The sequence below is a fragment of the Eubalaena glacialis genome, chromosome 3, assembly GCF_028564815.1.
Source record: "Eubalaena glacialis isolate mEubGla1 chromosome 3, mEubGla1.1.hap2.+ XY, whole genome shotgun sequence".
In the NCBI taxonomy this organism is placed as follows: Eukaryota; Metazoa; Chordata; class Mammalia; order Artiodactyla; family Balaenidae; genus Eubalaena; species Eubalaena glacialis.
Genome location: NC_083718.1, coordinates 25,619,865 through 25,646,588, shown reverse-complemented (window position 1 = coordinate 25,646,588; position 26,724 = coordinate 25,619,865). Strand labels below are relative to the sequence as shown.

Sequence of the window (26,724 nt, the reverse complement as noted above, 5' to 3'; positions counted from 1 at the left end):
TGATATCTTTGTCTGGTTTTGGTATCAGGGTGATGGTGGCCTCGTAGAATGAGTTGGGGAGTGTTCCTCCCTCTGCAATATTTTGGAAGAGTTTGAGAAGGATAGATGTTAGCTCTTCTGTAAATGTTTGATAGAATTCGCCTGTGAAGCCATCTGGTCCTGGGCTTTTGTTTGTTGGAAGATTTTTAATCACAGTTTCAATTTCAGTGCTTGTGATTGGTCTGTTCATATTTTCTGTTTCTTCCTGGTTCAGTCTCAGCAGGTTGTGCATTTCTAAGAATTTGTCCGTTTCTTCCAGGTTGTCCATTTTATTGGCATAGAGTTGCTTGTAGTAATCTCTCATGATCGTTTGTATTTCTGTAGTGTCAGTTGTTACTTCTCCTTTTTCATTTCTAATTCTATTGATTTGAGCCTTCTCCCTTTTTCTCTTGATGAGTCTGGCTAATGGTTTATCAATTTTGTTTATCTTCTCAAAGAACCAGCTTTTCGTTTTATTGATCTTTGCTATTGTCTCCTTCATTTCTTTTTCATTTATTTCTGATCTGATCTTTATGATTTCTTTCCTTCTGCTAGCTTTGAGTTTTTTTTGTTCTTCTTTCTCTGATTGCTTTAGGTGCAAGGTTAGGTTGTTTATTCGAGATGTTTCCTGTTTCTTGAGGTAGGCTTGTATTGCTATAAACTTCCCTCTTAGAACTGCTTTTGCTGCATCCCATAGGTTTTGGGTCATCGTGTCTCCATTGTCATTTGTTTCTAGGTACTTTTTGATTTCCCCTTTGATTTCTTCAGTGATCACTTCATTATTAAGTACTGTATTGTGTAGCCTCTATGTGTTTGTATTTTTTACAGATTTTTTCCTGTAATTGATATCTAGTCTCTTAGCGTTGTGGTCGGAAAAGATACTTGATACGATTTCAATTTTCTTAAATTTACCAAGGCTTGATTTGTGACCCAAGATATGATCTATCCTGGAGAATGTTCCATGAGCACTTGAGAAAAAGGTGTATTCTGTTGTTTTTGGATGGAATGTCCTATAAATATCAATTAAGTCCATCATGTTTAATGTATCATTTAAAGCTTCTGTTTCCTTATTTATTTTCATTTTGGATGATCTGTCCATTGGTGAAAGTGGGGTGTTAAAGTCCCCTACTATGATTGTGTTACTGTCGATTTCCCCTTTTATGGCTGTTAGTATTTGCCTTATGTATTGAGGTGCTCCTATGTTGGGTGCATAAATATTTACAATTGTTATACCTTCTTCTTGGATCAATCCCTTGATCATTATATAGTGTCCTTCTTTGTCTCTTGTAATAGTCTTTATTTTAAAGTCTATTTTGTCTGATATGAGAATTGCTACTCCAGCTTGTTGTTTTTGGTATCTGTCCCCAGTGGCTAAGGTTGGTTCAGTGGGTTGTGTAGGCTTCCTGGTGGAGGGGACTAGTGCCTGTGTTCTGGTGGATGAGGCTGGATCTTGTCTTTCTGGTGGGCACGTCCACGTCTGGTGGTGTGTTTTGGGGTGTCTGTGGCCTTATTATGATTTTAGGCAGCCTCTTTGCTAATGGATGGGGCTGTGTTCCTGTCTTGCTAGTTGTTTGGCATAGGGTGTCCAGCACTGTAGCTTGCTGGTCGTTGAGTGAAGCTGGGTCTTGATACTGAGATGGAGATCTCTGAGAGATTTTCGCCGTTTGGTATTACATGGAGCTGGAAGGTCTCTTGTGGACCAGTGTCCTGAAGTTGTCTCTCCCACCTCAGAGGCACAGCCCTGATGCCTGGCTGGAGCACCAGGAGCCTTTCATCCACACGGCTCAGAATAAAAGGGAGAAAAAAATGGAAAGAAAGAAAGAAAGAGGATAAAATAAAATAAACTAAAATAAAGCTATTATAATAAAAAAGAAGAAAAAAAACTATTAAGAAAAAAATTTTTTTAATAAATTTATTAATTTTTTATATTAAAAAATAAGAAAAATTTTATTAAGAGAAAAAATTTTTTTAATTTTTTAAAATAAAAAATAAAGAAAATATTTATTAAGGAAAAAATCTTTTAAATTTTTTAAAATAAAAAATAAGGAAAAAATTATTAAGAAAAAATTTATTAAGAAAAAAAAATTTTTTAAGTAAAAAAAAAAAGGATGGACTGAACCCTAGGACAAATGGTGAAAGCAAAGCTATACACACAAAATCTCACCCAGAAGCATACACATATACACTCACAAAAAAAGGAAAAGGGGAAAAATTAATATATCCTGCTCCCAAAGTCCACCTCCTGAATTTGGGATGATTCGTTGTCTATTCAGGTATTCAACAGATGCAGGTACATCAAGTTGTTTGTGGAGCTTTAATCTGCTGCTTCGGAGGCTGCTGGGAGAAATTTCCCTTTCTCTTCTTTGTTCGTACAGCTCCCGGGGTTCAGCTTTGGATTTGGACCCGCCTCTGTGTGTAGGTCGCCTGAGGGCGTCTGTTCTTCACTCACACAGGACAGGGTTAAAGGAGCAGCTGCTTCGGGGGCTCTGGCACACTCAGGCGGGGGGGGGGGAGGGAAGGGTACGGATGCGGGGCGAGCCTGCGGCGGCAGAGGCCAGCGTGACGTTGCACCAGCCTGAGGCGCGCCGTGCGTTCTCCCGGGGAAGTTGTCCCTGGATCACAGGAGCCTGGCAGTGGCGGGCTGCACAGGCTCCCAGGAGGGGCGGTGTGGATAGTGATCTGTGCTCGCACACAGGCTTCTTGGTGGCGGCAGCAGCAGCCTTAGCGTCTCATGCCCGTCTCTGGGGTCCGCGCTGATAGCCGCGGCTTGCGCCCATCTCTGGAGCTCGTTTAGGCGGCGCTCTGAATCCCCTCTCCTTGCGCGCCGCGAAACAAAGAGGCAAGAAAAAGTCTCTTGCCTCTTCGGCAGCTGCAGACTTTTTCCCGGACTCCCTCTCGGCTAGCTGTGGTGCGCTAACCCCTTCAGGCTGTGTTCACGCCGCCAACCCCAGTCCTCTCCCTGCGATCCGACCGAAGCCCACCCGAGCCTCAGCTCTCAGCCCCCGCCCGCCCCGGCGGGTGAGCAGACAAGCCTCTCGGGCTGGTGAGTGCCACTCGGCACCGATCCTCTGTGTGGGAATCTCTCCGCTTTGCCCTCTGCACCCCTATGGCTGTGCTCTCCTCTGTGGCTCCGAAGCTTCTCCCCTCTGCCACCTGCAGTCTCCGCCCACGAAGGGGCGTCCTAGTGTGTGGAAACCTTTCCTCCTTCACAGCTGCCTCCCACTGGAGCAGGTCCCGTCCCTATTCTTTTGTCTCTGTTATTTCTTTTTTCTTTTGCCCTACCCAAGTACGTGGGGAGTTTCTTGCCTTTTGGGAGGTCTGACGTCTTCTGCCAGCGTTCAGTGGGTGTTCTGTAGGAGCAGTTCCACGTGTAGATGTATTTCTGATGTATCTGTGGGAAGGAAGGTGATCTCTGCGTCTTACTCTTCTGCCATCTTGCCCAGACCCCCCCGAGGGTTTTTTAAATTACTGATTCAGTTTCATTCCTGGTAACCAGTCTGTTTATATTTTCTATTTTTTCTTGATTCCATCTTGGGAGATTGTACATTTCTAGGAATTCATCCATTTCTTCTATATTGTCCATTTTATTCACATGCAGTTGTTTCAGAAATCTTTTATGATCCCTTGTGTTTCTGTGATGTCAATTGTAACTTCTCCTTTTTCAGTTCTGATTTTGTTTATTTGAGCTCTCTTTCTTTCTTGATGAGTCTGGCTAGAAGTTTATCAATTTTGTTTATCCAAAGAATCAGCTCTTAGTTTCATTATCTTTTCTATTGTTGTTGTAGTCTCTATTTCATTTATTTCTGCCCTGATCTTTATGATTTCTTTCCTTCTACTAACTTTGAGTCTTGTTTGTTCTTATTTTTCTACTTCCTTTAGGTGTAAAGTTAGGTTATTTACTTGAATTTTGTTTGTTTGTTTCCTGAGGTTGGTTTGTAGTGCTGTAAGCTTCCCCCTTAGAACTGCTTTTCCTGTGTCCTACAGATTTTGGATTGTTGTGTTTCCATTTTCATGTGTCTCCAGGTATTTTTTTGATATCCTCTTTCTTCATTAAGCCATTTGTTGTTTAGTAGCATGTTGTTTATCCTCCACATGTTTGATTTTTGCAGTTTTTTCCTTATAGTTGATTTCTGGTTTCATAATGTTGTGGTTGGAAAAGATGCTTGATATGATTTCAGTTTTCTTAAATTTACCAAGGCTTATTCTGTGGCCTAGCATGTGATCTATACTGGAGAATGTCCGTGTGCACTTGGAAAGAATGTGTATTCTGCTGCTTTTGGATGGATTGCTTTGTATATATCTATTAAGTTCATCTAGTCTAATACGTCATTTAAGGCCAGCGTTTCCTTATTGATTTTCTGTTTGTGTGATCTGTTCATTGATGTTAGTGAGGTGTTAAAGTCCCCTACTATGATTGTGTTTCTGTCAATTTCTCCTTGTATGTTTGTTAAGATTTGCTTTATGTATTTAGGTACTCCTATGTTGGGTTGTTGTTTTCTCCTCCTGTTGGATTGGTCCCTTTCTACTTAGTAATATCCATCTTTATCTCTTGTTATAGTCTTGGTTTTAAAGTCTATTTTCTCTGATATAAGTATTGCTACTCTGGCTTTCTTTTCATTTTTTTTCAAATGGAGTACCGTTTTCCATTCCCTCACTTTCAGTCTATGTGTGTCTTTATATCTGAAGTGAGTCTCTTGTAGGTAGCATATATATGGGTCTTGTTTATGTATCCATTCAGTCACTCTACGTCTTTTGAGTAGAGCATTTAGTCCATTTACATTTACTGTAATTATTGATAGGTATGTACTTACTACCATTTTGTTAATTTTTTTCTGGTTGTTTTTGTGTTTGTTTCTTCTTTTTCTCTCTTCCCATGTAATTTGATGACTATCTTTAGTGTTATGTTTGGATCTCTTTCTTTTTTGTGTGTGTGTATCTATTATAGATTTTTGGTTTGGGGTTACCATGAGGTTTATATATAGCAACCTGTATATATTTGTGATTATTATAAGTTACTGATCTCGTTAAGTTTGAACACATTTCTAACAACCCTGCATTTTTACTCCCCCCTACCCCAATGTTAATGTTTTTGAAATCATATTTTACTTTTTATTTTGTGTATCCCTTAACTACTTACTGTAAAAATAGGTGATTTTACTATTTTTGTCCTTTAACTTTTCTGCTAGCTTTACAAGTAGTTGGTCTACTACCATTACTATATATTTGCCTTTACTGATGAGATTTTTCCTTTCATAATTTTTATATTTCTAGTTGTAGTCTTTTCTTTTCCACTTATAAAGGTCCCTTTAATGTTTCTTATAAAGCCTGTTTAGTGGTGCTGAACTCTTTTAGCTTTTTGCTTGTCTGTAAAATTCCTCTTTAAATCTGAATGATAGCCTTGCTGGGTAGAGTATTCGTGGTTGTAGGTTTTTTCCTTTCATTACTTTAAAATATGTCATGCCACTCCCTTCTTCCTGGCAAAGTTTATGCTGAAAAGTCAGCTGATAGCCTTACGGGAGTTACCTTGTATGTAACTGGTTGCTTTTCTCTTTCTGCTTTTAAGAGTCTCTCTTCATCTTTAATTTTTACAATCTTAATCACAGTATGTCTTGGTGTAGATATCTTTGGGTTCATCTTGTTTGGAACTTTCTGTGTTTTCTGGGCTTGGATATCTGTTTCCTTTCCTAAGTTAGAGAGGTTTTCAGCTATTTTTTCTTCAGACAAGTTCTCCCCCTTTCTCTCTCTTCTCCTTCTGGTACCCCTGTAATGCAAATATTAGTAAATTAGTACATTAGTACCTAGCGGTATCTTTAACTGTTCTCATTTTTAAACATTGTCTTTTCTGTTCAGCTTGGATGATTTCCACTACTCTCAGTTTACTGATCTGTTCTGTATCTTTAATCTACTGTTGATTTCTTCTCATGTATTTTTTATTTCAGTTATTACATTCTTCAGCTATGTTTGGTTCTTCTTTATATTTTTGAACTCTTTGTTAGACTTCTCACTGTGTTCATCTGTTCTTCTCCCAAGCATCTTTGAGTACCTTTATGATCATTATCTTGAACTCTTTATCAAGTAGATTGCTTATCTCCACTTATCTTAGTTCTTCTGGTGTTTTATTTTGTTCTTTTTTGGAACACATTCCTCTGTTGCCTCCTTTTGCCTATGTCTCTGTTTTTTATTTCTGTGTATGATATTAGGTAAGTCAGTTACATTTTGCAATCCTGGAGAATGGCCTCCTGTAGGAGACTTTCAGTGGGGCCTAGCAACATACTCCCCACTGGTCACCGGAGCTATATGCTCTAGAGGTGCCCCCTGTGTGGGCTGTATGGGCCTTTCTGTAGTGGCGGGGCTGACTACTGTGGGCACACTAGTAGGCAGAGCTGGCCCCCAGATGGCTGCCAGGCCCTGCCTCATGTCAAGGCTATTGCCCCTCTGGTGGGCATGGCCTGGTCCTGGAGAGGCTGGCTGCAGGGCCCTGGGGGTCCTGGGCTGGTACCAGCCTGATAGTAGGTGTGGCCAAGTCATGGCATGCTGCGCCAGGTATCCAGGGGGCGCAGACTGGTGCCACCCCCCTGGGGTGAGCAGTACTGGGTCCCAACATAGCTGGCTGCAGGACCCAGGGAGTCCCAGGGCTGGTATTGGTCTGCTACTGGGCAGGGAAGCACCTGGTGCTAATGAGATAGAGGGAGGACCCCAAAATAGTGCTTGCCAGCACCAGTGTCCTCATGGCAGAACAGGTGCCCCAAAATGGCTCCCATTAGCATCTCTGTCCCCAGAGGGAGTCCCAGTTCCCTTCTGCCTCCCTGGAAGGCTCTCCAAGATCAGCAAGTGGGTTGACCTGGGCTCCTTTCATATTACTCCCTCTGCATTGGATTTCAGAGCATGTGAGATTTTGTGTAAGTCCTTTAAGAGTGTAATCTCTGTTTTCTATGGCCCTCTAGCTCTCTGTGTGCAAGCCCTGCTAGCCTTCAAAGCCAGATGTTCTGGGGGCTTGTTTTCCTGGTACAGGACCCCCGGGCTGGGGAGAGCCCAGTGTGAGGTTGGGTCTTGCCTACACTGCATCTCCGCTTCTCCTACCCATCTTGTTGTGGTTTCTTCTTTATATCTTTAGTTGTTGAAAATCTTTTCTGCTAGTCTTCAGGTTGTTCTCATTGATAGTTGCTCTGTACATAGTTATAATTTTGGTGTGTCCAGGGACTTCCTGAACTCCACCATCTTGGTCATTCCTCTATTTCTAGTTTTTTGATGGTAGCCATTCTGACAGGTGTGAGGTGATATCTCATTGTGGTTTGATGTGCATTTCCCTCATGATTAATGATGTAGAGCATCTTTTCATGCACCTATTGGCCATCTGTATGTCTTCTTTGGAAAAATGTATTCCGATCTTCTGCCCATTTTTCAGTTCGAGTGTTTGGTTTTTGCTAGTGAGTTGTATGAATTCTTTATATTTTGGGGGTAATAGCCACTTATCAGATATGTGATTTGTAATATTTTCTCCCATTTAGTAGGTTCCTTTTCATTTTGTTCATGGTTGCCTTTGTTGCACAGAAGTGTTTTACTTTGATGTAATCTTACTTGTTAATTTTTGCTTTTGTTTCTGTTTCTGGTGTCAAGTGCAGAAAAAGCACCTTTAATACCTATGTCAAGGAACTTACTGCCTATATTTTCTTCTAGGAGATCTATGGTTTCAGGTCTTATATTCAAGTCTCTAATCCATTTTGAGTTAATTTTTGTGTATGGTGTAAGAAGCAGTCCAATTACATTTTTTCAACACGATCTGTTGAAGAGACTGTCCTTTCCCCATTGAATATTCTTGGCTCCTTTGTCATAAATTAATTGACCACATATGTGTGGGTTTATATCTGAGCTCTCTGTGCTGTTCTGTTGATCTATGTGCCTGTTTTTATGCCAATACCATACTGTTTTAATTACTATAGCATTGTAATATTGTTTGAAATCAGGGAGAATGATACCTCCAGCTTCGTTCTTCTTGCAAAGATTTCTTTGGCTATTTGGAGTCTTTCCTGGTTTTATATAGACTTTAGGATTTATTGTTCTAGTTCTGTGAAATATGCCATTGGTATTTTGATAGGGATTGCATTGAATCTGTAGATTGCTTTGGGTAGTGTGCACATTATAATGATGTTCTTTCAATCCATGAGTATGGACTGTCTTTCCATTTATTTGGGTCTTCTTCAATTTCTTTTGTTCATGTCTTGTAGTTTTCAGCATGTAGGTCTTTCACCTCCTTGGTTATATTTATTCCTAGATGTTTTATTCTTTTTGATGCATTTGTAAACGGGATTGCTTTCTTAATATTTCTTTCTGCTAGTTCATTAATGTATAGAAATGAAACAGATTTTTGGGTGTTGATTTTGTATCCCATGACTTTACTGAATTCATTTTAGTTCTGATTTTTTGATGGAGTCTTTAGGGTTTTCTATACATAACATCATGTCATCTGCAAATAGTGATGGTATTACTTCTTCCTTTCCAATTTGGATACCTTTTATTTCATTTTCTTGCCTAACTGCTCTGGATAGAACTTCCAATACCATGTTGAATACTATCGACAAGAGTGGGCACTCTTGTCTTGTTCCTGACCATATAAGAAAAGCTTTCAGCTTTTCACCATTGAGTATGATGTTAGCAATGGGTTTGTCATATATGGCCTTTATTATGTTGAAGTATATCCCCTCTATATATCCACTTTGCTGAGACTTTTTATCATAAATGGATGTTGAATTTTGTCAAATGCTTTTTCTGCATTTGAGATGATCATATGATTTTTATCTTTTATTTTGTTAATGTGGTATATCACATTGACTGATTCATGGATGTTGAACCATCCTTGCATCCCTAAACTAAATCCCACTTGATCATGGTATATGGTCCTTTTAATATATTGTTGAATTCAGTTTGCTAATATTTTGTTGAGGATTTTTGCACTTACGTTCATCAGTGATATTGGCTGTCATTTTCTTTTCTTGTGGCATCCTTGTCTGGTTTTGCCTTTAAATAATGGTTTCTCCTTTCTGGTACTCACCTTACTTTTCTATGTAATAAACTTCTCTATTAGAATGTGTGTGTGTGTGTGTGTGTGTGTGTGCACGCGTACACACGCACAATTCAAAACCCTCGCCTCTTCCTCAGTAAATTTAATAATGCTCTCTGCTAAACTAGTCCTGCACTTCTTATTCAAGTCTCATATTGTTATTAGATCTCTTATATGTATATATGTGTGTGTATGTATATATATGTATATATTTCCACACACACTAAACTGTAAGCTCCAGGAATGCCTTTTCTTTTATTTTAATTTTATTAATACTTTATTTATGTCTCAGGACCTAACATAGTGTCTGACCCTTGGTTGATACTTAATAAAAATTTGTTCACCATGGCTTTGTTATTTTATTTCTAAATTTAGTGATTGTGACAGATGCTTGGATAGATCTTCTATAATTTAATTTTTGAATCAAATTTTTACACTTCTAAGTGGAGCAATTTTATATCTATACCCTAGGCCCATACTGCCGTTACTTGTTGACTATTTTTGTCTTGTCACCTCAAACAGATATCTAAAGCCAGAGTACCATATTCTATCCTAAAAGAAAAACTACCTCCAGCTTTTCCTCTGAAACTGCCTATTCTGGTGGTGCTGTTCTTCTTTCAGCCACAACCTAAGACTCATCTTTATATCAGCTTTATTCCTCACTATCTCCCTCCTCTCAGCATCACTCCAGTCAGCAAAACTTGTTGTTCTTCAAAGAATTATATTTTGCTCCATGCTTAAGTAAAGGATGGCAGGATATTCTGGCAGATTGAATATTGATTTTTTTATTTATTGAAAATATCTTATATGAAGTATATTAGTAGGTTTTATTGTGTTCAAGGAGGAAATGACATATTTATTTAATAAACCCTTTGCTTTCTTTTCCTCAGATTGATGCCTCATCATTTACGTTGACATTTTTTGGTCAAGGATACAGCCAAGGCTTTGGTCCTGATAAGAACAAACCAAATATCAGAATTTGTACTCAGGTGAAAGGACCAGGTATTTCACATGTGACTTAAGAATGCTTGGGAGTTTTACATTGTCTTAAGCTATAAAGTGGTGTGCTATTACAGCAGTTTCTTTTTAAAGTTTATTTGTTTTAGAAATAGATTTGCACAAATTAAGTAATAATGATAAATAATTCTGTCAAAAGAAGGATTGGAATTATTGGTATCATTCAGTTTTATTGTTGTGTCCCTCTCTCTGTTTTTCTTTCTTTCAGTATGATTCAGTAATTCTGAATGGAATTTTTAATACTAAGAAGACAAGGGGCTGATTGATATTTATCTGTTCTATTCTCATAGTCAAGGGTCACTTTAAAGCAGTATAGTTATAACATAATCAAAGCTGTGATCCAAGCTTTCTTTGGAGTCTGGATCACTCTGACATTGTTTGTAAAGTGCGTGCACACGTGCATTTTTCTGGGCAAGGTAAAAGTTTTGATAGATTGTTAAAAAGAACTATCACTCCAAAACATTCACTAACTTATGCTGTATAAATTTTAGAGAACTGTACAGAGACAATTCCACTTGTGAATTATAGTATAAGTTTAATTACCATCATTCCTAATAGATCACAGGGGGTCTGTTGTGCAGTTTTAATCAAGCACAATAGCAAAGATATCTTTGCATCTTGCCTTTTTTTCAAATTTCCACCTGGGTTTTTAAGATAAGCTATGTTCTTATTTAACATGAATATAAACACTAATGTTCTCCTTGTTTATAGACTTCTTTTAAAGTTACTTCTTAAAGTTAGACTTCTTTGAGAGTTACTCAGTTGTTCTTTAAGAAATGGAGTCTTTTTTTAAAAGTGAAGTTTGATGTATTTGATTGATAAAGATCAGTATAGTATATGAATAGAGAAACAAGAAACCTGGGATTATCGGTAAGAGTTTGGACTTGAGCCGGCTGCCTGCATGTGATTCTGGCTCAACCACTACCTAACTTTGTGAATTTGAATGAGTCTCTAAACCTCTCTATGCCTCAGTTTCCTCATCTGTAAAATGAGTATAAGATAGTACTAGCCTAGTATGATTAGGAGAATTAGGAAAATTAAATGAGTTTAATGGATTTAAAGCACTTAATACAGTTCCTAACACTTAATAAGTACTATATAAATGTTGTTATTTTTGTTATTACATGAACAGAGTATTTATTGAGGAAATTCTGTACACTGATACTTAGATATAAAATCTACCATTTGATTTTTGGGTGTTGTTGAATGCATATTTTATGAATACTTTCTTTTTCTTTGATCACCTGTTATCTGCAGAAGCTGGCTATGTGGCTACCCCCATAGCCATGGTCCAGGCAGCCATAACTCTACTAACTGACACCTCTGATCTTCCTAAGGCGTAAGTCTGTTTTTCTTCAAATTTGAAGATATCTTTTTCATTTATGTTATATTTTAGCTTATCTTGGTTCAGTTTTCAGGCGTTGGGTTTGTACATAAGCATTTACAGTACCTTTGATCCAAAGATAGAGGTAAACTTAATATTGTGAGAAGGACAGTTCCTTATTGGCCTCTAGGAACAGTGCAGAAGTAAATGAGAGGAGACAGAAAAGTTTGAGAGCCATGCTTCATTTCCTCCTGAAAATAACTCAGATCCAAAGTCAGCTACTCAAAAAAAGGTCCCTGTAGTTAAATGTTATTGGCAGGAGCCCCTAATCCATGCTGAATGATACCCAGTTGGCACTGGGAGCCTTGACCCCAAGCATGAGTTGATTCATGGCATCCTGGCTAGACAAGTATCAAGTCAACTATCTTCCTGGAGCATATAGCTGTTACCCTAAAAGTAGACCAACTTTACAAATGAGCATAGGCTTGCAGGCTTAGAAACAAATAAATTTAGGTTTGACCTGAAACAATAGTAAGTAATAAACATAAAAATTATATAAAGTGAAACCTAATTAAATTTTCTTCAAATAGTTTTATACCCTTTGAAAATATTTAGCATTTTCTAAATGTTACCCATTACATTTAAAGAAACTTCTTTTTCATCCAAATTGTCTTGTTTATGCTTTAGTAATAATTGATTACCTAAATTTATTTTGCCCATATGCATATTTAATCCTCCTGAGTCTAAGGGCTGACTTTATAAACAGCAGCTGTTACTTGGGTTAATAACCCTCAGTGTGCCCCTTCCAGCACACACACCAGTATCATGGAAACAGTCTCATTAGTCACTGAACCAACCTAGACGGGTTTGCTGGGTACTAGTTTACTCTTGAATAATAGCTACTTGCTCATTTGGCTGATTTTAGGAATGGAACCAAAACCAGTCCATGATGGAATCAAGAATCAGGTTTTCATAAGCTCTGCACTGATTCGATAGCTAGTCCTCCAGTAAATCCCACTAGCAGAGGAAAGGGCTGGAGCTGGGCTTTGTGCACTGTTTCATCTTGTTATTGTCTTACAGGGGTGGGGTCTTCACTCCTGGAGCAGCTTTCTCCAGAACAAAGTTGATTGACAGACTCAACCAACGTGGCATTGAATTTAGTGTCATTAGCAGCTCTGAAGTCTAAACATTTGAATAATTAACCGAAGTCATAAAATGCATGAATTAACAGCTTTTTAATTTGATATTTGAAATTCTTCTATAAGCCTGTCTGACTATATGTGGAAAAGATTGTCAAATCTAAAATATGTATACAGTAAAAGCAGGGAATTGTACTAGCTTACCCTAAATTTCAACTCTTAGCTGATTTTTGTGATTTTATTGCTTGTGAGAAAAAATTAATATTTGACTGACTTTTTCATTGAAGAATTCAAGGTCAGTTTTTTAAGTGAGTTGGAAGATCAGAGGGTGGGATGGGTGGCTCTATCTGTGTTGCTGACACGCCCAGGCTGGTGGTCATGTAAGACGGCAACTGCTGTTTTCCTTGCCATGATATTGAATGGGATCTCACTTCCCCATGAATCTCTCTGCATAGTGTAGGCCTTTGCCAAATGAAACTGCAGTTTTTGCTATTTTAGCCTACTTTTTCACCCATCCACACTGACTGATTTTGGACTCTTACCTAAGTTTAATAATAAAGGATTGTCAATTGAACAGTGGTTCTGTGTTTGGACGTGCCTGTGTATTTGAGTAGTGGTAGAAATGTGCTTCCTAAGTGGTCTGTGTACTGCTAATAATTGGGCTTATCGTTCATTTTTCCCTGGTTCTGTACCTGTGTGCCTTAGTTTTAAGGATATAGCTGGTAAGTTTCTATTGATTTTCACTGCCTAAGCAAAATTTTTCTCTAATTTACTTTTTATATTTTAACCGGGTTTCCACTGAAGCCCAAAAATAAGGCAAAAGACTTTTCCTTTTATAATAAGCATATAATAAACACACATAAGTGTTCTGTTACATTCATTATGTAAAGAGGACAGCCATTGCCTTCATGGAATTTCTACTCTACAGTGAGAGGCATGACATTGATAGGAATCTTATTCATGTTGGGAGGTCCATCTGTGCTGCCTGTACAGAAGAAAGAGGGTCTGTTTAACTTGAAGAGGGAGATCCTTGGTGATAGTACTGTCCATCCTAACTTTGCTTCCTCTGCCCAGGGCTGGTCGAATCGGGTCTCAGCTGTGCACTAATTTGTGTGACCTTAGAAGAGGTTTTATCATCTCTAAAATCAGGAAGATGGACAAGAGCAAGAGATCTCATGACTAGCTGCATATCCGAACCACAAACAATATAGGTTCCCCAGCGGACCCCAGCAGTTTGCATTCGGGAGGTGTGACGGTTGGGCCCTAGGAATCCGTGGCTTAGATCTGCACTTGGGAGCTACTGGGTGAGACTCCATGTGCATCTTTCCACTTTTGCAATGCGTGCTGTGTTGTGCTCTAGTGTTGATGCTGATATATGACCGCCTGTGTGACCCTGTCCTCGAGGTTGAGGTACAAGTGTCTCATCCTGATATGCTTTTTAACCCTCCAAGGCTCCACCTGCTCACTTGCAGAAAGTATATTTACTTGCCTCAAGCAGTAAGTCTTAGTCCAAGAGGTAGAAGTCGTTCCTGCTTCCCATGGCCTCACTGCTATCCTGCCTCAAGGACAAAGGCTTTCCTAGATTCTGTGATGCTTTGCTGACCCTTGTCCCTGCCATCACCAACATGGAGCTCCACACTTGGGCTCCAAGGCTACCGGTTATTTTTTAGTTCATGTGCATACACTCAGCCAGGACCTGAGCTACAGGCAAAACCCAAGCCCCTCCCATAAGCCCTTGGGCCCTGGTAGTAAGCTGAAATCACCAGCCCAGATGCCTCTGCCTTCCCAGGGAGACTCCTCTTGGAGCCCTTGATAGCCTCTCCTGCCAGTGGAGTTTCAGTGCCCCTAACTTTATATTTTAGGGAGCAAGTATTGGAGTTGTCACCTCTATTGCCTCCTTCCTGTTCTTATGCAAATCAGTCAGACTGCTCCTTGGGACAGTCCTGCATATTAAGGCCCCAGGCCTGTGGTTAGGAACGCAGTCCCAGAGTCAGCCCGCTCCTTACAGTGCCTGGGCAAGCCTCGTTTGTTTAACCTTTAAAGCCTCAAAATGGGGAAAGTAATAGGGCCAAATTCATAGAATTATGGTGAAAATTAAATGAGCTCACAGATGTTTAGCACTTAGATTAGTGCCTGGCACACAGTAAGCACTGGATAAGTCTGTTATTGCTGCTATTGTTAGTCTGTCTAAGGCCGCAAAAGTTTTCTTTACAAGCCTTTACCCAGAGCACTCAGTGCCTGTGGGTCCTTAACTAAGACTCATCAATCAGTTCTTTGTGGAATCAAGATCTCTTCGAGATTGACTAATTCCCGGCAGATCTCATAGTAAATCTTAATCTCTGCCACCCCAAGCCCTTGCACTGAACGGGTCCCACAGTACAGGCACTAACGATGCTTAATGAATTGAACCTATTTCAAATAAACCTATGAAGATGGAAAATAAGTGGAGGCAGAATATCAAATTTGTTCAGAACAAGGATACAAAATGAGGGGCATGAAATAACCATTCTCTAGGTGAGACAGCAAGAAACTTAATCAAAAGAGCTTTTATTTGAAGTTTGGATCTATTGATCTTGAAAATATTAACGGCTGGTGCTTATCAATTCCTTCTGTGTGCCAAGCACATTCTAAGTGCTTTATATTCTTTTATATTTGTTAACCATCTACAGTAAGTACTGTTACCGTTCCCCTGTAACAGATAAGGAAAGAGACTTAGAGAGGGGAAGTCGTTTGCCCCAAACCACACAATTGATTAGTGATGGATTCAACCCCAGGCAGTCGATCCCAGAGCTCAGAGTGCTGACCATTCACCTTTCATATTTCCCACCTTACCTTCACCCTGGTTATGGATTCATTTTTACATGATTTTAAATCAAATTGAAGAAGAGGAGTTTTGCTTAAAAGTGGTGTAATAGGTTGAGTGAGTGGGAAATGGGTTGACTAGGTTGAGTCCACAATTCAGCTCTGAGAGCCAAGTTAATTAAGCTTATTAGCTGCACAAATAATCTTCACAACTCAAAGCTCAAATGTTTTCAGTTGGTGTATCCTCACTATTCCATATGCAATAAACATTCTCTCTTCTTTTTCACTATAAGAGCAACATCATTTTTCAGTTTCCACAAGCTGGATTCAAGTAGGTCCCCAAAGTCCTTTAACATTTGTGACTGCTGGTGTACAAATGGTCGAAGCATTTGATCGTCTTCCTAAAAATAAAGAAAAGAACAATATTGTTGTCAAACCCAAGTTCGTGTGCCCGACGCACAGTGAGGCCAAACAAACTGAAATGGCGGAGTTTGGAGCAGAGAAACTTGTGTTAGTCAAGGAGGCGCCAACACCAAAGATGGGAGACCTAGACTCGTCTCAAATCCATCTTGCTGGCTGGCCAGGGGCGCAGGGTTTTTAAAAAAAAAAAGTAAAGGGGATTTCAGCTTTCCTGTAAGACTTCAATTGCAGACTTCCCAGCACTGTCTTGGGACTCGTTGTGTCTGTCATTGGTGAATGTGATTGATCTATGTGTTCCTGCAAAGCAAACTAGTAAATCATGGTCTTGTGATCCCTTAACTTCTTTTTAGGAGAAAGCAGAAGCAATGGTTGAGGCATTTTGTTATTTACTTCGTGATGGTTCAGGAGTTTCAGTTAATTGACCTTCCCAGTGTCATCAATTTTAAGTCCACTTGGGGCCAGCCAGTTGAAGCCACAGGACATTATCTCCACAGGTTGGGGTCATAAGTCAAGGCATTACTTTAGGCTAACAATCATGGAAAAGATTATGTTGGGCTTGCTTTTCCGTTGTTTCTGCGTTCCCTCACTCGCCTAGTTAGTAATGGCTTGAATCTGCTCTTTGGAACTCAGGGAAGGTCTAGGAGACGAAAGACTTCCTATAAACAAGAAATGGGGGACACAGAGGGGATTTTGTACCCAGGAGGGCCCCGCAACATCCTGCTCGGTTTCAATATTAGTGGACTCACTTCATTACAGTAAAAGTACTGTGTGTGTACATGAGTGGGATGCCCAGCGAGTTCTCCCTTTGGGCTGGAAAGCTGCATTTGAAAGCTGCTACCAGAGGCGACAAGTCACCTAGGAGCATGTCCTGTTTCAGGAAGGCTGCCTAAATGACCCTTTACTTACTGCCAACAGGGAAAATTGGTGAGATAATCCAAATATTTGAGATTGGTATGGTATATATTCTTTTAATACTGTAGAAGTTCTGAGGTTTGCACAGGACCGTGTTGGGTGGGGATTCTCCCACTGAGAGTTGGCTGATGTGTCCCCTGCCCCATAGGAGCAGGTATCCCTGAGCAGGGATTGCAGGGCCCACTGTGGGCCAGAGCGCCAGTGAGCAACGGTGGAGGAGGTGACGGTGCTCACAGAGATGCGAGCAGGCAGGGGGCCGATAGTGTGTCGTGGCATCTCGTTTTAGTTTCTGTTTCCCTGATTATTAGTGAAATGCCTGCTCAGATACTTTGGCCATTTTTTCCAATGTGTTTTCCTACATGTTGTCTTTCTCTTATTTTAAAAGTATGTAGTTGTTTATATATTCTGGATACTAATCTTTGATGATAAATAATACACATAGATTCTCCCAGGTTGTGACTTATAACTTTATTTTTAGTGTGTTTATCACACTGGTTTTTCCTTCTTTTTTATTGTGAGGTGTACAGACAAAAGAGTACCCAAAATGTATGCATAGGTACAGTTAAAGTGAACATACCTGCTCAAGAAAACACACTGCCTCTCGAGCTCCTCCTGGTCACACCCATTTCTCTACCCCCAGAAGCAACCACTAACCTAAATTGTGTGATAATCATTTTCTTGCCACCTAGAATGCAACCCTAAACAGTATATTTTGCTTGTCTTTTGGCCATTTGTGCCATAAATTACTTGTCTTCTGTGGGTGTACATTAAGATGTTTCCATTTGGGGGCTATTATGGAAGATGGTGTTAAAATACAGCCAGTGCACGAATGCTTGGGTTCCTACAGAATTTTTCAGCTGGTCCATCATCTGAACTACAGAACAGAAAATGACTTGAGTGACTATTTTCCCAGTTCTCTCAAGAATGGTGTGTAACTAGTACCATTCTAGATAGGTAGGAGAGAAATTAATGCATTACATACATAGGATGCCTAGAAAGGTGGTTCTCAAACTTGAGTTTAAGGCAGAATCATCTGGAGGGCTTTTAAAGCACAGATTACTAGGCCTCACACCCAGAGATTCTGATTCAGCAGGTCTGGGAGGGGACCCTGAAATTTGCATTTCTGACAAGATCCCAGATGATGCTGAAGCTGCTGGTGAGAAGACCATACTTTGAGAACCTCTGCCTCAAGGCATGAAGGTGCAGAGAAGTGCAGAACCAGTTTACTCTGTGGAGAAGAGAAGTTGAGTTGCAGGCTTACAGGGTAGATGCATCTTTGACTTTTATTAGATAAATGGCAAACAGTTTTTTAAGTGGTTGTACCGATTGATACTCCTTCCAATGTGGCATGAAAGTTTCTGTTGCTTCATAGCTTTACCAAAACTTGATATTTTCAGATGGAAATTTTTGCCAGTGTGGTTACTTTATACTAGCATATCACTGTGGTTTCAATTAGTGTTTCCCAAATTATTAAAGAAGTTAAGCACTTTCTCATATATTTATTGGCCTTTTTGATTTCCTCTTTTGTGAAGTTCCTGTTTGGGTCTTCTGACCATTTTTTCCTACTGGGTCAAAATCTATCTCTGTTTTTCTTTTTGGTTTGTAGTAGTTCTTTATTTTGGATATTAGCTCATTATATATTAAATGTGTTGCAAATGACTTCCTATCTCTTTCGACTTTATTTTGGTTTCTGGACCAAACTTTACAATCTTAATATAGGTGAGTCTATCAATCTTTTTCTTTAAATCTAGGTATTTTTCTTGTCATGTTTAAATCCTTTTCCACCGTGAGGTCATGAAGACGTCTCCTAAAGTATCTTCGGTAAGCGTTAGGGGTTTACCTTTCACATGTAGGTCTTTAATTCTCACCTAAAATTGACTTCTAGGTATATAGTTTTAGATAAGACTCCAATTTCATTTATCTTCATATGTATTCTTAATGCTCTGAGCACTGTTTATTGAAAAATCCATCCTTGCCACACTCATGTTTGGTTCCACTTCGGTCATATATCAACTCTCTAATTCTGAGTGAATCTATTTCTTGCCCTTCTTTTCCTTTGGTTATCTTACCTACATTTGGGGCAATACCTTACCGTCTATTACAATAGCATTAAAATAAGCCTTGATATAGAGTAGGGTAAGTTCTCTACCTTGTTTTTGAGCCTTGGATGGTCTCCGCTAATCTTTGCTTTTGCGATTCCATCTAAATTATAGGATCATCTTGTCGGATTCCATTACATTTTATTGGGATTATGTTGAATCTCAGGAGACTTGACAGATTTACAGTAGCAGATCTTCCAAACCATGGAGCCATGGCATGTTTCTCCATTTTTTTAGGTCATCTTTAACATCTCTCAAACAAGCTTTAAAATTTTCTCCATAGAAGTCCATACTTTATGTTAGCTATAGTCCTAAGTACTTCTTACATTTGATGCAATTATAAATGCTATCTCTTATTTTAAAAATTTTGTTTTATTGCTCTTATATTCAAACATAGTTAATTTTTAACTATTAATTTTTGTATCCAGCAACCTTGTAATTTATTTATAAATTCTTTTGGATTTTCTATTTACATAAACATGTCATCTGCAAATAATACTAGAGGCATCATGGTGTAGTGGGAAAGAGTATAGACCACGGAGCAGCCCTGGGTTTGGAGCTTGGCCCTGACACTTACTAGTTGTGTGTCCTTACGTAAGTTACTTAACCTCTCTTGTGCCTTAGATCCAACAACTGTATAATAAAGCTAATGATAGTACCTACCCATCAGGTTGTTGTGAGAATTGAGTCAGTAAATGAAAAAGCACTTAGTAAGTATTACGTAAATGTATACTATTATTACTATTACCTTTTTTTCCTTTCCAATCCTTATACCTTTTATTTCTGGGCTTGCTGCACTGGCTAGAACCTAAAGTACAATGTCAAACAGAAGTGAAGATAGCTGGCATCGGTGATTTACCGTTAAGATTATGCTTACTGTGTGTTCGTTTAAGATTGCCTTTATCAGATTAAGGAATGTCCATTTTATTCCTAGTTTGCTAAAAGTTTTTATCGTGGTAGGATGCTGAATTTTATCACATGCTTTTTTTGTATATATTGAAGTAATCATGATTTTTCTCCTATAATATCTTAATGTGATGAATTATATTTATTTGGTTTTATAATGATAAAGCGAACTTGCATTTCTGAGATACTCTGTACATCATAAAGTGAAGGAATATCAGTGCTGCAGCGGCCACGGCTGCCTTGAACCAGCCAGATGTACACTAAAGTGAAAAATGGGAGCAAAGATGGGTGGAGCCCCGAAAGCAGCAGGCCTCAACCTGCTCTTCGGCTTAAACACACCTGTGTCCCCACGCTCAGGAAATGCAGTTGTATCAAACAGCTGCATTTAATGGAAAGAAATTCCTTTTGCTCCCAGGATTCTGGTTACTTACAGGAGGTTTGTGATGTCTCAATTTGAGAAACTGCCCTCTTGCCACATTCATGCTTTGGTAGAACACCTTAAGAGCTTTGGCAAATTCTCTGTCATAGCTGGCTTGCTGGGTGCGCATCTGAGTGATCTCTCTGGCTGCTGGCAGTTGTGCTGTCATCCCAGTTAACTTCAGGGTATTGGAAGGCCTATGTGCTGAGGTTGAAAGATAACATTTATTTATTCATCTATTTATTTATCCAGATATTTATATATTTAATTATTTTGGTGCATTTTACTACATCAGCATTTATCAGGCACCAATTTGGACCCATTCAAAGAAATCTTACAAGGAAAAAGGAAAAAAAGTTCCCCCCCCCTTTTTTTAAACTGAAACAAGACATTAACTCATTTAAAATCTCATTTCTTAGAAAGAAAATACACATCACAAATGTAGGAGTTCAGAGAAAAACTAAACACCAAGACTTGAGCGGCCTCTTACCTTGTTGACTGGAACCAGTTTTCTCAATAGATTCTTTAAGAAACACATTTTCCTCTCTGAGCACTCTGTTAAGGTTTCTGAGCAGTTCTGTCTCCTGTTCTAACTTGAGCAGCTTCAGATAAAGTTCTGGTATCTGGTTTGATGTAGCCTACAAAAAACAGGTCAGTTAAGCCTTTTGCTGGATTATTTGCATACCCTTGGAGACTGGCAGTTGTTCCTACCATGTGAAAACTAGGTGGGGTGGGAGGGTGTGGTGACCAGGGTTTAAGACCCTCAGGGTTCACAGGAATAAATCAAGAAAAAGGTTTTTTAATGGGAAGGAACATTGATGATCCCTAAGCAACTGTCATCGGAGATATTTTTAGTCATCTGTGACATCTATTTTTAATGTCACTTAAGTATACACACCTGGCCCTTATCCATCACAGCGGATATTTTCTTGGTGTCCACCATGATGTGGCCTTCACCTGTGACCATGAGGCCTGGCTGAGAGCAGCTCAGTTCGGCACAGCCTTCTGTAGTGTGGAGGAGACACCATCAAGGAAAGAAATGTCTCAGTTGTCCAGCCCCCCTGTTGTGTGAGGAGATTTAAGCCATATGATCACCTGTGGACTAAAACCCAGAGGCCCAAGGGACGATAGCTCTTGGCCACTGCTGTCAAGACCCCGACCACCTCCCTCCATCTCCCTCCTCTGCAGCCCTAGGTATACAGACATGATATCTGACTGAGGAATGCACCATGCAGAAGAGGAAGTAAACATGGTACCTTGAAGACCCCATAAATCAACAATGAGAGCATTTGTCTGTAAATAATTCAGAAACTCCTGAGATGCATTTAAGGCTGTAAATTGGACAGTCTCTTCAATTTGGGGATTCACAATTTTCCATACAGGCTTGGTATATAAAGTGTTTGGAAAATCATAAATTCTGTACCTGAGACAAGAACAGAAAACATAACTTAAAACCATAAGGGATACATTTGTAAAGAAAAGTATCAGGTGAGCCAAAGAATTATAGCCTGCTTTGGTTAGTTGATACATTTGTAAAGAAAAGTATCAGGTGAGCCAAAGAATTTAGCCTGCTTTGGTTAGTTGATAAAAGGTGACCTATAATTGATTCTCGTGATTGCCACCTCCAACATCTCAGCTACTCAATGTGGGTATCATCATTACATAGATAATATTAAATGTCTAACAAAAAGAGAAAAGGATTTTGATAAATACTTTCCACTTAGATAATCTAAAATTGTTAATTTTCCACACGAGGTTGCAGTTTGTTTTTGTCCTTCAAAGCCTGCCTTTTTTATTGCTTTATCTTTTAATATCCTTTTAGCTTAATTAGTTTAAGCATATCTGGTGCCTCTGCCATATTGTAATACAGTCCTTTTGTTTCCAACTAAATAAAATAAACCCAATCGGCCTACTTAGATAACACAGTTTTACTGGATAGTCTTTCTGATAATTAAAATTTCTGACTCTTTGCTTCAGTTACTTAGGAGGATCAGTACACACTGATCACTTTCCACTGACCTGGAGGGGCATGCGGCTTATCTGTCTGTTGAACAGTTGGAGGAAATAGTCATTTGGGGGTTGAACAAGCAAACAAACTTAAGAAAGTGACATGATAGCTCATTCTTAAAACGTGAGGAAAGACTCCCTCCCACCAGGGCCCACAAAGTGGGCAGTTCGTGTTCAGCAGCTCTGCGGGGCAGGCTGGTACCCCATCTGAACACCCCGCTCTGCATCTTCCTTTAGCCACTTGGTGCCAAGGCACCGCACAATGCGAATCTGGAAATCCATTCTCTTGCCCAGCAGCTCCAGTGGGTCAGTAACCACATCCTCCTCACCACGTGCTCTACAAACAGAAGAGGTAAACATTGTCACAGGTTAGCCTGGGTCCAAGCAAGTTAGGACTGTGATGTCAATGGGAATTACATAGACTCCTAAGAGATGGCCAGATTCTCTGAAGGGAGGATGGGTAATACTACCAGCTGTAGAATTCATTCATTCAAGAGACATATAACAAGAGCCCACTCCATGCTCTAGTACTTCAAGGTAAGATACGGACCGTCTCAAGGAGGAGACAGGAATATAACAGCTTCTTGCAGTAAATGCACCCAGATGTGGGTGCACCCAAACTAGCATTGAAGATTTAGGTAGGTTCCCAGTGGGAGAGAGGGGCTGCCACCCAGAGAAAGCCAGCTGGCTGCCCAGATGCAGCCTCTCCGGGTATCATTCACCTCGGTGAACTCCTCATAGTCTAGGGTCAACCCCAGGCCCACAGGCTCAGAAACCAATAGGGACAGCGTTCCAATAGGGGACCTCTCTCACATCAACGAGCTCACAAAGATTGAAACCTGTAAACTAGAATGCTACCTTATTAATTCAGAGTGGGAAATATAACCATCAGGCAGCCTAGGAGCCCGAGGTAGCAAAATGACCAAGAATTTGCTTAGAGTCCCAGTGAAGACAGTGAGTCAGCGGTCATCTTGGTCTTTTAGTCACAGCACTTTGCAGTTTTCTGGCTCCCTTCTTCAGCCTGTTTCCTCTTCAGAAAGAGAAAAAGATTGCATCGGGTACCCATGAGGACCCTGGCACCCAGACCAGACCTCCTGCCAGCCTCTTTGCTTAGAATTGCTAAGAGACTTTAGCTTTTGTAAAAACTCCCTCAACTGCCTTTGGCCCAAAGAGAGAAAACAGATGAGACACCCTGAGGGGACAGTAAAGGTAATGGAGTGGAGTTAGAACAAAGGTTGGATAACAGCTCAGAATGAGGCCACGTAAGGAAACAAAGACACCACAGTTCCTTCCTTGAGAAAAGGAACGAAGAAATTACCAGAGTCTGTGCAGGGAGATAGGCTGAGCTACAAAATGAGCTTTCTGCTTCTGGCTCTTGGGCCTCAGCAGCAGGGATGAGGACTAGCACTGAAAGAGCAAGTGGGTGTGGTGGGTGCCAGACCTCACGGGCGCTCCGAGGTGGGGGGGGGCGGTGAGGTGAAGGTCCTACAGCACCCTTGGCTTCTCTACCAACCCAGGTCTTTTGGTTCATGTCCATGTTTCCTTCTACTACACTGCTGCCTCTTTGCAGGATATCCTCCTCACCCCTTTGGTCCCCTAGGGCAGTGCTGAGCTGCTCAAAGGCTGCTGGACATGGGATTTTAAACATTCCAGGTCAGCTGCTTTGGCTGCCATGGCAAAATCAGATTTGATAAAGCCAAATTATGAATGAACGGGTTCATTCATTTGTCTCACGAATGACCTCTTCAGGGTACCAAGCTGACCACCCCCTCCAGGAGAACTCAGGTGTGCTATGAGTTTTGTGTGTGACCGACCCAGAACTAGACAGGGTGGCGGAGGAGATACCCACTGTCCTGTCGGGGAGCAGGGGCCTATGTGGATATGCAGCACTGCCTCTTCTAGCCCGTCACAGTTCAGAAACTCCACTTGCTCTTCGAACTTCATGCAGTAGGCAAGTGACTGGAGCCAGATGTGAGCTGAGCCCAAGTGGATGACCTCAGCAGGATCCCAGAAAGGGTCATCTTCCTGAGCTACGTGGCTATCTTCTCCATCCAGAAAACGCTGGTAAAGTTCCTCCATTAGGAATTTCCTATTGATAAACTTGGCTTTTGACCAAATCCACACCTGGAAGCACAAAGGTAGGTCGCCAATATTTGATTCCATTTGCTGCTCTAACGATTCATTGCTATGAGTTTCCCCAGCATGCTGTCTCTGATGGGCTGGATTTTGGGTATACTCAAGACCAATAACACTCTCCTCAAACTTAGCTTTGGTGAGGTCCTTCAAGAGCACTACATTCATTCCTGACCTATTTACTTCAGCGTTGCTGGATCCCAGGAAATGACTTAGAGGAAATGATGGAGGTAGAAAACAGACCCTCCCGGGAGAAATGAAGGTTTGGGCTTGTACACAGAAGAATGACCCTCAAAGATGTCCATGTCCCAGTCTCTGGAACCTGTGAATATGTTACCTTATGGCAAAGAGGAATTAAGTTTGCTTATCAGCTGACCTTAAAATAGGGAGATTAGCTTGTATTATCCAGATAGGCCCGGTGTAATCACATGGCCCTTAAATGTGGAAGAGGGAGGCAGAAGAGGGGGTCAGAGAAAGAGAGATGGTAACGGAAGCAGGGTCAGAGGGATGCTATGTGGATGACTTTGAAGATGGCCATGAGCCAAGGAATGTTGGTGGCTCTAGAAGCTTGAAAGAGCAAGGAAACATACTCTCCCCTCAAGCTTCCAGAAAGCAAAACATTCCTCCTGACACCTTGCTTTTAGCCCAGTGAGATCTGTGTTGGACTTTTAACCTACTGAACTATAAGATAATAAACTTGTGTGCTCACACCCAATGAGCAGAAAATCTAGGACAAGAGCCTGGCACTGTCTGTCCCTTCAGTAAGTGAGGGTTACCAGGAGGAGTGGCCAACATCGAGGAGTAGGAAGTCCCTGAGCTCACCTCCTCCCATGAGCACACCAAAATTAGAACTATTTATAGGGCAACTATTGATGAGGAAGACCTGAAGACGAGTAGAAAAGATCTTCTACAACTAAAGATATAAAGAGGGAACCACCACAACGAGATGGGTAGGAGGGGTGGAGACACAGTATAATCAAGACCCACAACCCCAGGTGAGCAACTCACAAACAGGAAGATAATTACAATTGCAGGGGTTCTCGCCAAGGAGCGAGGGGTCTCAGCCCCACATCAAGCACCCTAGCCTGGGAGTCCTGCACTGGGAAGACAAACCTCCAGAACGTTTGGCTTTGAAGGTCGGGTGGGCTTACTTTCAGGAGAGCTAAAGGGCTGTGGGAAACGTAGACTTCACTCTTAAAGGATGCACCCAAAATCTCACACATTTAGAGACCCAGGGCAGAAACACTAATTTGAAAGGAGCCTGGATCAGACCCACCTGCTGATCTTGGAGAGCCTCCTGGAGAGGCAGGAGGCAACTGGAGCTTACCGAGGGACATAGGTGCTGGGGCAGCCATTTGGGGGGCCTGTTCTACCAAGAGGACACTGGTGCTGACAAGCACATTTTGGAGTCCTCCCTCTAGTGTGTTAGCGCTGGGACCTGGCCCCGCCCACCAGCCTGTCAGCACCAGTCCTAGGATACCTCAGGCCAAGCAGGTAGTGGAAGGGGGCACAGCCCCATCCATCAGCAGGCTGCTGCCTAAGGACCCCCTGAGCCCCCAGCTGCTAGGGGACCCAGCCCCATCCACCAGAGGGCCCAGGACCCAGCCCTGCCCACCAGCGGGTTGATACCAATTCCAGGAATCACTAGGCCCCCACCCCGCCCACCAGTGGGCCAAAAACAGCTCCAGGACCCCCAGGACCATACAACCAGAGACCCCAGGACACAGCCTCACTCACCAGCAGGTCAACAGCAACTGTGGGACCTGCAGGACTCTGCAGCCATCAGGCCAGCACTAGCCCTAGGACCCCTCTGAGCCCCAACCCCACCCACCAGCAAGCCAACAGCAGTTCTGAGAAACTTGGGCATCTCTAGATCTGCCTCAGGATCCAGCCCCACTCACCAGTGGGCCGACACCAGAGTTGGGACACCCCAGGCCCCACTGCCAGCCATGTCAGGAGACAGCACCACCCACCAGCAGGCAAGCAGGCAAGAGTAGATCTGAGATCCCTGGCCTTGCAAACAGCCACCCCAGGGCCCAGCTCCACCCACCAGTGGGCCAGGACTAGCCCCAGAACCCCTGGGGCTCCACAGCTAGCCACCTCATAACCCAGCCCCAACCATAAGTGGCTGGCAACCTCTACAAAAGGCAGGACCTGGCAACCAACCAGATTGGGGGCCAGCCATGCCTACCAGACCACCCAGAAGTAGTCATCCCACTACAACAGAAGGGCCCACACAGCCAGTATAGGAGGCATCCCTATAGCATATAGCTCTGGTGATCAGAGGGGGGGCACTGCTGGGACACATAGAACATCTCCTACAAAAGGCCACTTCTCCAAGATTGGGAGACGTAACCATATATTTCTACCAAATATATAGAAACAAAAAAACAAATTAGTCAAGATAAGGCAACAAAGAAATATGTTCCAAATGAGGGAACAAAGATAAAAAAGAAGAACAAAATGAATTG

At 41.2% G+C, this 26,724-nt stretch overlaps 2 protein-coding genes across 2 annotated transcripts in view; one reads left to right on the top strand and one right to left on the bottom strand.

Moving 5' to 3' along the window:
• The window catches only part of SCCPDH (saccharopine dehydrogenase (putative)), a 46,214-nt gene extending 33,084 nt beyond the window's left edge, over positions 1–13,130 (top strand). The window contains 3 exon segments of the mRNA XM_061185375.1: positions 9,967–10,078; positions 11,351–11,432; positions 12,498–13,130. Of these exon segments, the coding sequence (XP_061041358.1) occupies positions 9,967–10,078; positions 11,351–11,432; positions 12,498–12,603 (300 nt within the window). The 3' untranslated portion in view covers positions 12,604–13,130.
• A 2,476-nt stretch (positions 13,131–15,606) lies between these two features.
• The window catches only part of LOC133086933 (kinesin-like protein KIF28P), a 75,630-nt gene continuing 64,512 nt past the window's right edge, over positions 15,607–26,724 (bottom strand). The window contains exons 17-23 of the mRNA XM_061183696.1: positions 23,970–24,244; positions 22,323–22,457; positions 21,370–21,536; positions 21,012–21,118; positions 20,604–20,751; positions 20,127–20,317; positions 15,607–15,759 (exon numbers count right to left, since the gene is read on the bottom strand). Coding sequence (XP_061039679.1) covers positions 15,607–15,759; positions 20,127–20,317; positions 20,604–20,751; positions 21,012–21,118; positions 21,370–21,536; positions 22,323–22,457; positions 23,970–24,244 — 1,176 coding nt within the window. The remainder of the gene's footprint in view (positions 15,760–20,126; positions 20,318–20,603; positions 20,752–21,011; positions 21,119–21,369; positions 21,537–22,322; positions 22,458–23,969; positions 24,245–26,724) is intronic.